Raw genomic sequence first — 14,571 nt, forward strand, 5'->3', positions numbered from 1 at the left:
GTTTGTTGTTATTGTTAAATCGCTTGAAATTCGAATTGAAAATGTAGATCTATGTTATGTATCGTTTTGTGCTGTTGAATTGGTCCCATTTTTATCTTATTTAACCGTCTGTGAAGTTAACAAGTAGAGTTTTACTTCCCTATTGATGGCATTTTACTATTTTTCTTGTCTTTGAGATTCTTGTGTGTTTATCCCTGAAATTGAGAAAATATTTGAGTGTAGGAAGAGACTGAAGAGCTGTTCTTAAGGATAAAGTGTCTTATTATTTGATTTTGGTTTGTAATTGTATACACATGAATCTACGAAGCTTGAATCATACTTCTTAATGTTTCTATTTGTGGGTGGAGTTTGTTGGCTGATTCAAGCTTTATAGAACTTTGAGATCTGTTTGCAATTTCTAAAGATCTATGGCTATGTGATGACTGATGAGCTTGAAACAGATTTAAGTTTCTCATTTTAGTCTTTGTGTATCAGTTTTTACGAAAATTCAGTATCCTTTGAGCTTTTATGGAAGTAAATTTGAGAATGTGTTAGATATTTATAGTGGGTTATGATTCTGGTCTACATTGTTATATGTTAGATTTCTTCCTACAGTGTGCTTGACCTTGCACTGGTTAATTATTCTATCCAAGACTCATATAATTATTCTATCCAAGACTCATATCTGGGACCAGTTTTGAAGACAACAACAAGAAAGTTTACTCTGTCTGGAAAATTGCTACATTGTGTATTTAGTAGGATCTTGACTACACTGAAAGAAAAGGAGCTTTGGTTTCATTTCGGAGGACAACCTACGAGATTCTCTATTAGAAAATTTCATATGGTTACCAGATTTAAGTGTTCTCCAGATTCTGAGGAACGTGAGGAGAATGAAGAGGAGAATGATGAAGATACAGGCTACAGTTGGGCGAAGACAAAACAGAGACACACAACGGATGTGCTTCTTCACATTCCGAGGGACACTGATGAAGATTCGAGTGAAGAAAGATTCTGCTTGGCCATGCTCCTCTTAATAGAGTCGACTTTCCTCACTCTGTACAAAGGCTGCAAATTCCCTATAGAAAATCTTGAGAGAGCACAAGATGTGGAAAAGTTGACCAATTATCCATGGGGGGAAGATGCATTCAATGTGCCAATGTCATCGATCAAGAAGAACGTGGCATCAAACATGATGAAGCCAAAGCATGATATTCATGGATTTCCTCTAGCACTACACATTTGGATTCTTGAGTCTATTCCAATGCTACAAACAACCTACAACCGAATCAGTTTAATAGAGAGGCCTACTGCATTCTTGTGTGAGAAATACACGAGCCTACCATCACCACAACTTTCTCAAATACAGAACATTGAAGCATCATATCATGTAAGTTTAGTCTCTTCTTTCAACGGTTTAAACTAGTTTTGGGAAGGCTTTATACTAATTCGGAGTTTTGCTGAATGTTTTTGTTTTTGTGCAGCCGAAGGTGTTTTTCATCTTACCGTCAATACCTGATGATCTTGAAGATAAAGTTTCATTGGAAGACGAAGATGATCCAGAATTGGATATGCTGGTCTAGCTTCTAGGCAAAGGTTACAAGATAAAATCTGAAGATTGGACAAAAACAATAGTTGATGTAGGAGCAGTATTAGAAGAAGTTGTAGTGATTTTTTTTTGTTCGGTAACAAAGAGGTAATGAAACCAACTTCATCAGGCGAGTCTCTGGTTGAGAAGCTTGACAAGCTAGTAAACCTAGTTGAAGAAGGGTTTAAATCAACAAATCAACGCTTATTAGAAATAGAGAGGAAGTTGACAAAACTTGATAGAAGAAGAAGAAGAGATCATGTAAAATAAGATTCTTAACAAATTTAAATTATATTAGAGGTTCTGAAATGAATTTAAGCCGGTTTGATTTCTTGTTGTAGTCGGAACGATCAAGAAGTCCATCTCCTATGCGAACAGATTTCTATTCCAATCGACCTCCATCTCCTATGGTAACTGAGCAAGAACCTGCAAACACTACAAAAAACTTCCCATTGATAGCATTACGGCATAACACGGTTTACTGGACTGCTATTGAAGTTTAGCTGTAATTTTTGTATTCATATGATAGCGTTTTAGTGATGCTAAGAATAATAATTAAAATTATAGCAATTTTCTTATGCTATGAAAATGTTTTCATTAAGCGAGAAAATAAAATCATTTAGTCCGCCTAATATTCTATCAAAACACTTAGTCAATTTCTGAATAGACTTATTTTTCCCCAATTTCTCGAAAACCCTAGAACTAGCCATCTCTCGTCAATCTCTCTCAATCCGACAATTCGTCGTGATTAATCTCTCCTCCGTTGTCCTTGAAGGTAGCCACAAGACAAAACCTGCCGTCGTTCTCTTCCCGTGTTGAGCTCGAATCGAAGACATGTATCTCGTCAATCTATAGATCTCTTTCTTTCTTTAATCTGTCTTGTTTTCTTTTAGATTTTGTGAATCTCGACAACAATGTTGTTTGATTTTGGTATCTTAAAGTCTGGATTAAAAGATTTCACTGATTCAATTCGTCTCTTTTATTCCTTTTGCATGTCCTTCTTCTTTGTGATGCTGCAATCTATTTGTTGGTTTGGTTTGCTTTAGGCGTAGCTAGATAGATAGGAAGTAATAGGTTGCTTTCAATATTGAGATTTGTTGGTTTGATGTCTACAATTTGCGAGATTGATACAAGTTTTGCTTCTTTTATTGTCGGACACAATTGGTTGGTTCAGAAAGTTCACAATGTCATTTTGCATGTCCTTGTTCTTTGCAATGCTGCAATCTATTTGTTTGTGCGGTTTGCTTCAGGCGTAGCTAGATAGATATGAGTGAATTTGGTTGCTTTCAAGATTGGCATTTGTTGGTTTGCTGTCTGAAATTTGCGAGAGTGAGACAGGTATTGCTTATGTTATTGTCTGACACAATTGGTTGGGCTAGGAAGTTCTAAATCATACACATGACACTTGATATACTGATTATGTAATTTTGTTTTGCAAGTTTTGCTGCTTGAAATAATGGAAATTTGGAGCTGATCTTAGTCTCTTATCCCACGACAAGTTTGTACCTTCTTCTCCTCAGTCTTGTACATTACTCTGGGTTTTGTCTGCTTGGTGTTATTTATTTTTGTTTGATTTGTTAGAATTATGGTGATTGTGTTTGGCGGAGTTCATTGATCTATTCGCAGATCAATTTATATATGTTGTTTGAGTTCATATATGAGTTTGTTTTATATATTTGCTAATAGGTATTAATATAAGAGTATTTTATTAAATCTCAAATAGTTTTTATGGTACTATATAAAGGTTTTAAAACACAGTTACAATGTATAATGGTTGACAAGGAGTGGGTGCACCTCTACATGTAAGTTGTTGTTTTTTTTAGGCTAGGAAATTATGAGATTTGGCTCTTTTTTTTTAATTTCCATTTTTAACTCTTTATGAAATTAAAGAGTTGATCCTGCATATGAGACAAGATCTACAAATTTTTTTCCGGAATGTGGCTGCGGCGATGGGAGACATTAATATGATTGTCTGTGCGTGCATTGATTGTCGTAACATAAATGGTCACTCAGGCAGTGTTGTAGTTGCTCATCTGATAACAAGGCTAATGGACGAGGCTTACAAGATGCGGTCTGATTGGTATCATCATGGAGAATTGATACCAATGGCTGAAGGTGAAAGCAATCACAGTCAAAGGAATGATGAGATTGTTGGGTTATATAAAGCTGCTGAATTTTACGCTTATGCTCGTATTTCAACAAGTTGTGTCAATAAGTATTTGACAGGGAGCAAATATTGGCTATGGAGGCTGAGATTGTTGAAACTCTCTGCATGTTTGAAAGATATTTCCCTCTAATTTTCTTTCATATAATGGTACACTTGACGGTTTATCTAGGAAGGGAAGCTCGTCTTGGAGGACCAGTTTATTTTAGATGGATGTATCCGTTCGAGAGGTATGTGAAAGTCCTAAAAGACTTTGTCCGAAACACTGCAAGACTAGAGGGGTGCATTGCTGAGTGCTATCTTGTAGAAGAATGCATCCAGTTTTGTAATGAATTTTTGAAGAAGACGACAAATTTTCTAGAGAAAGCAGACATAAACATTGAGTATGAGAACAGCTCTATTCTTAAGGGGTGACCAATATCTTCAGGCAGATCGATTTCTCTCACTGATTTGGAGAAGAAACTTGCTCATATGGCACCAATTGTATCTGATTTCTTCTTATTTTCATTTTCTATAACAAGTGCACATCTGCAACATCTACAAGACTCGAACTCAAGATGCTGACGTGATGCATCGACACTATGGACTACGCATACTCAGAATTTCGCCTCTTGGTTAGAAAATCAGGCGAGTAAATATTTAATCAGACAAATTTTATAACTGCTGCTTAAATTCTATAACTGTCTGACATATTTTTATTTTCCTTTTTGTTAGATACAGCTTGATTTAAACAGTCATGCTAAGACTCTTAAATGGTTAACATTTGGTCCACGTAATAGTGCACGATCATATAGAGGATATATAGTAAATGGGCAGCGGTTTCACACAATATCAGTAGATAGAAAAAGTTGGAATAGTGGTGTTTACTATGAGACTACAACAATCTGCATGTCTAGTGCTAAGGATACTTCAGAACTGGTGGATTTGATATCATACTATGGGGTAGTAAACAAAATTATCTTGTTGGATTAAAATGTGTTTTATGTCAGTTTTTCAAGGGACCCGTACATATTAGCGTCTCTAGCAAAGCAAGTGTTTTACTCTAGGGAGACGAGTCATAAAGCTGGCATGTTGCTATGAGAGGTCCTTCTAGAAGATTCAGTCAGAAAGAGTTGATGCTAGAGATGCAGACATCAGTCCTTTGCTTGCAAATATTGACATGAGTGTTGACTTGGATGAAACAGAAAATGAAAGAACTGATTGCGAAGGCATATATGTGTGGTTCTTCTTCATTTTCATGATTAGTTAGACTTTGTTTGAATAGATGTCTGATAGGGAATTGATTAGTTAGACTTTGTTTGACTAGATGTCTAATAGGGAATTGTTTGTTTCACATATATTTTATGTTGCTTAGCTTATTGTCTGATAGTTGATTGTTTCTCTGTATATCATATATATATTAACATTTTTCCTGTTTCTTTTTCCAAGTGATTTGAAATGGGAAATGGAAAGAAAAAGAGAGGAAGAAAACCTAAACAGAAAGATGATGAGGTAGAATATGTGGGTACCCGTGAACCTGAACCAGTTGAGCCAGAAACGGAACCCCAAGTACAAGCTGGTCCTTCACTAGAAATCAATGAAGAAGAGGTTCAAGGTGAAGTGACGCCTGAAGCTGAGAAAGGTCTGATTGATGAAGAGCCTGAAGGTGAGATACAATTCACTGAAGATCATGACAACGTTGAGAGTAAGAGACAGCGAGGACCAACATGCATGAAAGACATCGCCAAGGATCCAAATACTAGAGTACATGTAGAGTTCAATTGCCTTGGAGAACCTTATGGTAAAGGCTCTGTTAAGATGGCATCTTATGTTGGAGCATTGGTACGGGAACATGTCCCTATCACATATGATCGTTGGACAAAAATAACTGAAGAAATCAGGACTCTTCTCTGGAAATCTATCCAGGTGAGTTCCTTATGCAAAACCTCAAGATGTTTAAGTTCAAAATCTGTAGGTCTTCAATTTACCTTGTTATTTTTTGTTTTGGTGGACTATGATTGCAGGCAAGGTTTGAGATAGATGAAGAGTACCAGAAGACTGCAGTGCTTAAGCAGATGGGATGTCTGTGGAGGTCATGGAAATCCATATAGTCACAGATATTAGAAAAGCCAATACTCTCCAAGAGAGGATGAAGCTGCGACCTAAGAATGTTTCTCCATTTGAGTGGCGAAAACTAGTCAAAACAAAAACTAGCAAATAGTTTAAGGTAATCCTTTGTACTTAACTAAGTTTATTTCATATATAGTATCTTACATTAAAACATTTCTTTGTTAGGTTGTAAGTGATAGCTATAAGGAAAGAAGGAGCAAACAGATTCCTCACACCACTAGCCGCAAAGGAATGGTTAGATTAGCAGAAGATATGGTAATCATACCACAATTATGTTGTATCGTTTTTCTCATTGACTACTTTAGAATACTTATCAACTGTAATTTTTTTTTGCTCTGAATGAGAAAAAGGAGAGTTCAAATCCAAGTGAAGTGTCACGGCTAAATGTCTGGATCAAGTCACGTACCAGAAAGCATGGTACACCAGTGAATACACATGCGGCTAAAAAGATTGTGAGTTACAAAATATTGTACTATGTTCTGCATGTTAGAATTAGATCATAACTATTAAAGCCGTATATTGTGATTGGTAGAGAGAGGCATCTGAGATTGTTAAAAGTGATACTCCAACTTTTGCTTGTTTTGATGGCCAAGATTCACTAAGCCAGCTACTAGGACCTGATAATCCTGGTCGAATGAGGGCAATGGGTAGAAACGTGAATAAGACCAAATTAGCATGTTTCCAAGTGAAGAACAAGTGTATGGCTGAAATGGAAGCGAAACAAGCTCATCTCTTACCGAAGGTCAATGAGTTAGAAAATATAATTGACAAATTGAAGAACTAGGTTAGATACATACATCTCTACTTATAGTTTAAGCTGATTCATTACAACACTAGATTTGACTTTGTCTTATTTTTTGTAATAGAGACAAGAGCCTGATGTTGCTTCAAACTCAGCTGCTAGAGTAAGTTTTTAATTTATAGCCAATGCATGTTTATTTGTTTTTGGAAACTCTAGTAACTAGTCTTTTTTCATTCTATAGAGTGTAACAAGAGATCACAACCTAAGTGTATCTTGATTGATTGGACTTGTAATGGTGATACAATTGTTGCGGAGTGGCGTATTATTACTTCTGATCCAGATGACTTGGTGAATGATTATCGCTTAGGCCCTTTGGGTGTCAAAGTTTTGGTTGACAATGCTACGGTACAAGACACATATCTTTGGAGACCTGCGATTAACATGTGCACAATTGAATCTGCCATCGGACAGATGATTGCTTGGCTGCCTCTAAGTGTGTTAACCTAGAAAATGAGCATGAAACAGAAGACATTGCACAACTGGTAAAGTTTATTATTCACCCTCATAAGTATAAGAATATTTTTATATATTGGAAGGATGATAATGTTGTGTGAATGTGTTTGACAAAGCCAAAGAACTAATTCAGCGATGAACAAATGCAAGCTGCTCGATTTGTCTTCAGATGACGTGGTTGTTGCTGAAGGGTGTTGGAAGACAAAAGATCATGATGCCTTAGTAAATGGGCTACCTATGGGACCAAATGCAGTGAAGATCTTTGTAGATGTGGTATGTCAACCGGATACATTTATCTGGAGGCCTACGGTTGATGTAACATACCTTGAGGACTGTCTACAATCATTTGTATCATGGCCTGTGAACAAAGTCGTCTTTTAAAACACATTAGGTGCAATAGGTCAGCAATCTCCAATTCAGAATTCTGCATCAACTGAGCAATCTTCAGGAGGAAAATCTTCACCAACAACTCAGAAATCTGCATCAACTCAGCAATCTTCAGGAGGAAAATCTGCACCAACAGCTCTACAACAATTTGCAGCAACAACTCAGAAATCAGTGGAAACAAGTTAGAAGGCTGCTGCAACAGTCTCAAAACAAGTCAAAGGACTTTCGTAGCTTATTTATAAACGCTGTTACATGAGGAGCTATGTTTGATCTCTCTGTTATAAACTGACTAGTTTTATAATCGTGATAGTGTAAAACCGGAGCTGAGGTCATTAAAGAAAATAAAAAATGCAAGTTGATGGATCTTAGTGGAAAGAAGTAGGTTGTCGTAAAAGGACGTGTGCATTCAGTCGACCCAGACATTAAGGTCCACTGTGTTCTTTTGGATTCAGATGCAGCTAGAGTATGGGTTGATATAGTGAAAATTGATGATCCATCGGTTTGGAGGCCAACAGATGAAATCGAGTAAATGAGAGATGCACTTGGTTCATCTATATCATGGTCAATGGATAAATTGATCATCTTTTGATCAGTTTAAGAAACTAAGATATGTATACTGTTTTGCTTGTGCTTTAACTTGATCTGTTGATGATATAACAAATCTGATACAAGAGTGCTTCTTGCAAGGGAACAAAGTAACTTTGGTCCAGGTTAGCTAGTTTTAATTAAGTTTAAGACTAAGCTAATCATCACTTGTGTTATGTATTTTGGAAAAAAAATATGACTTGTTATGTATTTTGGAAAAAACTTATGGGATGTGTTATGTCTTTTGGAATTAGAACTTTTGTTATGTATGATGAATGATTATGTAAACTTTTACCCTTTAGGATATGGAATCAGACTTTATGTGAAATGATTTTTGTTTCTATGTGTTCATATTTATAGCTAGTTTGTAATTCTAAATCTATAATTAATTATTCTCAAAAATCCCATATAATAGGTATATAAAAATATATACAATAGCAAATAAAAAAATGATCTATACTTTTATCATATCACTAAAATATTTGTTTTCAAATATTGTATTATAGCACATGTAAATGTAAGAAGTAAATAATTTATTGCTTTACAAAAGAGCTATAGTATAAGCATATATTATAGCACCAAATTGATGCTACACAAATATATATTAACGAAAAATTGAATAGCTATTGTACAATGACATACGATAACAAAACACCTGGTGCTATATAAAAATACGTACTAGCGTTTTATATTCGCTATAGTATTCGTCAATTGTGTAGCAATTAAAAAAATGCTATAGTAGGGCATACCCCTACGATCGTTGCCTATATCATAGCATTTGTAAATTCGCTATGTTATATGTATGATAAAAGATTCGCGCTAATAATGTCAACATTTCTTGTAGTGAAAGGAAGCTGAACAAGAAACTGCATAAGAAACTAAACAAGAAGCTGCTGCGCATGAAGCTGAACATTCTGCTGTGGAAGAAGCTACAAAAGAAGTTGACGAATATTTACACATTTTTAAAAAATTAAACATTGTATTAAGCTAACTAAAAATATTATTGTCTTGGATGTGGAGATGAACAAAGGTGAGACAAATGCTGAGAACAAAACACAGGAGACCACCCAAGATATCAATCAATCAGGAAACAATGATTAGCTTGAGGTGAGTTGTATATGTTTTGGAGCAAACTGATTTAAAAATGATTTATACACTACAAGAAATAAGGACATTACTAGCACATGGAAAATGCTACTAAAAGACTTTCGTAGCATATTTATAAACGCTAATACATGAGGTGTTATGTATTTTGGAAAAAACTTATGATTTGTTATGGCTTTTGGTAAAAACTTATGGGATGTGTTATGTTTTTTGGAATTAGAACTTCTGTTATGTATGATGAATGATTATGTAAACTTTTACTCTTCATGATATGGAATCAGACTTTATGTAAAATGATTTTTATTTCTATGTGTTCATATTTATAGCTAGTTTGTAATTCTAAATCTATGATTAATTATTCTCAAAAAAAAAACCATACAATAGCTATATGAAAACATATACAATAGCAAATAAAAAAATGATCTATACTTCTATCATATCACTAAAATATTTGTTTTCAAATATGGTATTATAGCACATGTAAATGTAAGAACTAAATAATTTATTGCTTTACAGAAGAGCTATAGTATAAGCATATATGAACGCAAAATTGAATAGCTATTGTACAATGATGTACGATAACAAAACACCTGGTGCTATATGAAAATACATACTAGCGTTTTACTTTCGCTATAGTATTCGTCAATTGTGTAGCAATTTTAAAAAAGCTATAGTAGGGCTTACCCCTACGATGGATGCCGATGTCATAGCTTTTGTGAATTCGCTATGTTATATGTATGATAGCAGATATTCCGCACTAATAATGTCAACATTTCTTATAGTGAAAAGAAGTTGAACAAGAAGCTGCATAAGAAACTGAACGAGAGGTTGCTGCGCAAGAAGCTGAACATTCTGCTGTGCAAGAAGCTACAAAAATATTTACACAATTTTTAAACTGAATTTTGCTCAGGTTGACTCATAACTTAGGATTAATAACTTAAATGACTCTCGTAATTGATGGCTGACTAGAATGACTCACATTTTTAATGAAAATATTTTTTAACCTTAATCAATACTAAAACCAAATTTTGATACTAAAAACCATACTTTGATTAAAAAGAAGAAATAAAATGATTAATAAAAAGAAGGGATTAAATAAAGGAATAAAAAATATAAGAAACCCAAAACGATAAAACTCAAATCGATTTGGGGTTTTTCCCGACTCTCTATTTTCCCCTTTTGCATGTCTCTGTTTCTTCTTTGATTTCAAATTGAAACCCTAACAAATCTCCGATGGTGGCTTATCGATCCGCCGACTTCTCTTCTCCGGTGGTGGCTCCTCTCTCCGGTGGTCGCTGCTCGACTAGGAGATATCTCTTCTCCGGTGGTCGTTGCTTCTTCTCACACAAAACGGCGTGAGAGTTCTTCTTTGGTACAAGCTTTTGTAGCCGCCGTAGGTTCCGGCTACACAAACAGCAGGGAAGAGTCGCGGTGGCCCAGATTCACTTCTTCGGTGGTGTAGGTAAACTATTGACCCGCCACCACCGCTTTTGAATAAGTCCCTTTTATCGATAGAATTTCGTTTGATTGTGATGGTGATTAATATTTTTTGTTGCAGATCTGTAGATTTGTTGCAGCATTAGGGTCGTGGGTTTTCCCCTTTCTGATTTACTCCTTATCAAAAGAAGCTTCTCCGGCCACAACAACGGAGGTATCGACTTCGGTGTAAGTAAACTTCAGAACCTGCCACCTTTGCATTTGATTTTTTTCATTTTTGATTGATTAATGTGAAATCTGATTCTCATAATGATAAATTCATTTTGTTGCAGAGCTTTAGCATCACTTTAATCGGCGGTTAACAGTTGATAATTCCAATTCATAATTCATTATAATCTGGTAAAGATTTTGGGCAATTTCATTAGAATTGTTTATTGAAAATAATTTCTTTGAGCAAGTAAAGCTTTTCAATTAACATTTTCATAAAGAGAAATTGTTATTCTAGTAATTCATATTATGGTGGCCAATTAGGGCTGAATTTATTTTGGAAAAAAATTCCGCCTTTTTTTGAGTTTTGATATTTATTTTGTGTTGTGTTCTCACAGATTTAATCAATTTTCTGGATTATTCTTTGACAGATTTGTTATGATTTTAGTTTGCCAATCTCACAAGGCACCTAAGATCCTAAGTTATTTGCTTATGCAACCTTGTCTTTTTTTGTGATTAGGAATGGCGTCTTCTAGTCATACCGCAGTTATTCGCTTCGCTTGTATGAAGTAGGAAAATCACCGTTGCAAAAAAGGAGTATGACCCACAGCTGCTATGTTTCTCAAATTGGAAAGATCAAAGATGGATTAGGTGCAGATGTGTGGGATGATGAAGAAAACTACACTTGGTCTTTTTCTAAAGTTTACTGAAAGTGGATTTATATGGGTTGCCCAGAAAGTTCATTTCTTCCTCACGAATCAGTTGCGAGTCGACAACATGCATGAGATGTGGTGTTTGATTGATCGCAGGCCAATAAGATTTTCGCTCTACGAGTTTGAGAACATAACGGGCCTCAATTGCGATATATTTGACGATTCTGACACTGGTGAAACTGATTACAAAGAGTTCTGGAATGAAATGGGGGTAGCAACGTCTGTTGGTCCATTGTTTACAGAGTTGGAACGTGTATTTGAGATTAGCAAGACATGGCGTTTGGAGAAGAGGATGATGGTTGGTAGATTATGTTTAATATCTGTTGGAGTACATGGGATTCATCACGGTTTCAGAGTCCTGTTGTCGAGTGCTAAAAGAGTGCTTGATCCTGTTGCTTTTGAGAAGTATCCTTGGGGTCAAGTGGCTTTTGACTCTTTATTAAGGTCTGTGAAGATTGTCAAGTATGACGGAGAATCTTATGTGATTCACGGTTGTGTTCAGGCCTTGCTGGTCTGGATATATGAGAGTGTGCCTGGAATTGGAGAAGCTTGTGAGTTTAGAAAATCAACACTGACGGGTGTTCTGCTACTTGATTGGAGATCTTCTAGAAAACGTTTCAACTTTACCGCTTTCATTGAAAAGTAGAAGCGTGCCCACAGACATGTATGTAAGATTTTCTAGATCAAATCTGCTACTTGTCTTTAAAAAAACTGAAACAAATCTTGCACAAACGTTTTAGATTAATCTTGTGATTATATGTATGTAGGTGCGTGTGAGGCATATGATCCCTGTTTCTGAAGAAAACAGATACACTAAATGGAGTGACTCAGCTGAGAATCAGGATATGGCGCTTGACAACTTGCTTAAAGATATCATCCAGAACCGTTTAGAACCTCATGCGTAGACACATGTGGCAGAACGGCGTAAGAGGAAACAGAATCAGGGATCATCAAATGAGGATGGTGAGAGTAAAGTGATGGAGTCAACGCCTGTAGATGATGTTATAGCAGAAGTATCTCATAAGAAGCAAAGAACAGGGAAAGCTCATATAAAGGTCCTGTTTTTACCATTTCCGATTTTCCATAAACGTAGGTCTATATTTTGACAGTGAATTAACTAACATTATTATATGGTTCATTATAGGTCGATGAAGAGGAGAAGACAAGCTTGCTGGATATTTGGAATATGTTGGAGAAAATGAATGTCACAATTAGTGACATGGACAAGAATGCGAGCAGCAGATTGGATGGGTTGGAGAAGAAAGTTACTTGCTTAGAAGCGAGTGTAAAAACAAGGTTTGAATATGTGGAGACGGATATGAGAGTTCTTAAAGAGTCTCAGCCCCCTGTAGTAACCAATGAAGCTGCCACATCAAACAACAATGATGAATATGAGGCAAATAGTAACCAACAATGATGATTAATTTTACATGTTTTGCATTTTGGATTTGAATTCTGCGTTTATTAAACCGTATGTGTACTGTGTTTTTTTCAGTCTTGGGTAGTAGAGGAGAAGCCAAGTTCTGTTGATGGGTTGCCTATTCAAAGAGTGGTTAAGAAGGCTGTTAATTCAGTGAAGAACAAGGAAGCTGCTACAAAGGTCCTTACTAAGAAGAAAGTTGCAAAATCTGATAAGAAGAAGACAATTGTCAATGTAGAGAAGGTAGAAAAACCAAAACCTGAAATGAAGAAGACAGTTGTAAAGGTAGAGAAGATAGATAGTCCAAAACCTGAGAAGAAGAACTCAGTTGCAGCTCCAACAACAAAGACGTTTGATGATGATGTTGTGGATGTCACTGACAAGGTTAATACAGACAATCTGAAAATGGCTTCAAGTTCTGAAGAAACATTCTCCAATCCTCTAGATCAGATGGCTAATAAGGCAATGACTGATGCATTGAGAGCACTTCAAGAAGGACTAGATAATCTGGACGGTGTTACTAGTAAGAGGAGACGAGTGCCACAGCTAGCGGGTTCTCAGAAATATCTGTATGTAGGAAATTCAACAGTGAAGCGCCTAATCATTGATGTACCATCGTCTTCTTCAGTACCTGAACATCTTCAACCTGTTTCTGATGACCAATTTGATAGGCTGAAGGATTGGCCCGAACCAGATTTGTAAGTGTCTATTTTTCTTCACATAGAAATGTTTTATGCTATCATTACTCATGATAATGACTCCCAGAAGCGATTGGCCAACAGAAAAATATGGATAGCTGAAAGACTATGTAAGTATAGCAATTTTAAAAGTTTTGCTTTCAATTGATTAAATCATTTACTGTTGGCTGGCTGAAAGTATATGTAACTATAATAATTGTTGTTTTGATTATAATGCAGCACATGGGAGCTACAATGTCATTGTTTCGCCGAAGATTCAATCGTGATCCGTCAAAATATCCCAAGCAGAAAATAGCTTTTTTTGGATCAAGATTTGATCTCCACAATGCTCAAAGACTATAAACAGTTTCAACAAGATTATATGTGCTTCAAATTCAGGGAGTATTATGAGGATCAAGTCAATGGTATAGCTCAATGTGACGCGGCGACAAACAAAAAATGGTTTGTTGATGTGGATCACCTATATGCCTTCCTCTTTGTCAACGGGAATCATTGGGTCGCTCTGGATATTGACTTGACAAAAAAACGGATCAATGTTTATGACAGCATCCAAAGCTTGACTACGGATACAGAAATGGCGATACAATGCATGTTTGTGATGACAATGATTCCTGCTATGTTGAGTTCATTTATTCCGTCAAAGCAACGTAGGAGGAGCTACTCAAATTTGGAGTGGAAGAGGATTATGAAGATCCCGGTGAATCTTGACGCAGGTGATTGTGCGATCTACTCAATAAAATATATCGAATGCTTGGCGCTTGGCAAGTCCTTTGATGGCTTGTGTGATGAGAACATGCAGTCCCTACGGACTAAACTTGCCGTGGAGATGTTTAATGAATTAGGCGAGAATGTTGGAACACTACACCTTGAGGTTCGTCGCAAGGCCTTCAAATTCCCTGGACTCATGGATGAGTAGAAGCTTTGTTTG

General features: G+C 36.0%; 1 protein-coding gene and 3 pseudogenes across 4 annotated transcripts; all 4 read left to right on the forward strand.

The window, feature by feature from the left end:
* Positions 1-820: 820 nt before the first annotated feature.
* On the forward strand, positions 821-1,559 carry AT3G32960 (hypothetical protein (DUF1985); the record flags this gene model as incomplete). Its single annotated transcript, NM_114065.1, has 2 exons — positions 821-1,366; positions 1,461-1,559. The coding sequence occupies 2 exons, from the start codon at positions 821-823 to the stop codon at positions 1,557-1,559; spliced, it is 645 nt and encodes a 214-aa protein (NP_189785.1).
* Positions 1,560-3,707: 2,148 nt separating this feature from the next.
* On the forward strand, positions 3,708-4,248 carry AT3G32962 (annotated as a pseudogene; the record flags this gene model as incomplete). Its single annotated transcript has 1 exon — positions 3,708-4,248.
* A 216-nt stretch (positions 4,249-4,464) lies between these two features.
* Positions 4,465-8,068, forward strand: AT3G32964 (annotated as a pseudogene; the record flags this gene model as incomplete). The annotated part of the gene is made up of 1 exon: positions 4,465-8,068.
* A 3,266-nt stretch (positions 8,069-11,334) lies between these two features.
* Positions 11,335-14,559, forward strand: AT3G32966 (annotated as a pseudogene; the record flags this gene model as incomplete). The annotated part of the gene is made up of 1 exon: positions 11,335-14,559.
* Between the last annotated feature and the right edge of the window lie 12 nt (positions 14,560-14,571).

This window comes from Arabidopsis thaliana, chromosome 3 (genome assembly GCF_000001735.4).
Source record: "Arabidopsis thaliana chromosome 3, partial sequence".
Classification (NCBI taxonomy): Eukaryota; Viridiplantae; Streptophyta; class Magnoliopsida; order Brassicales; family Brassicaceae; genus Arabidopsis; species Arabidopsis thaliana.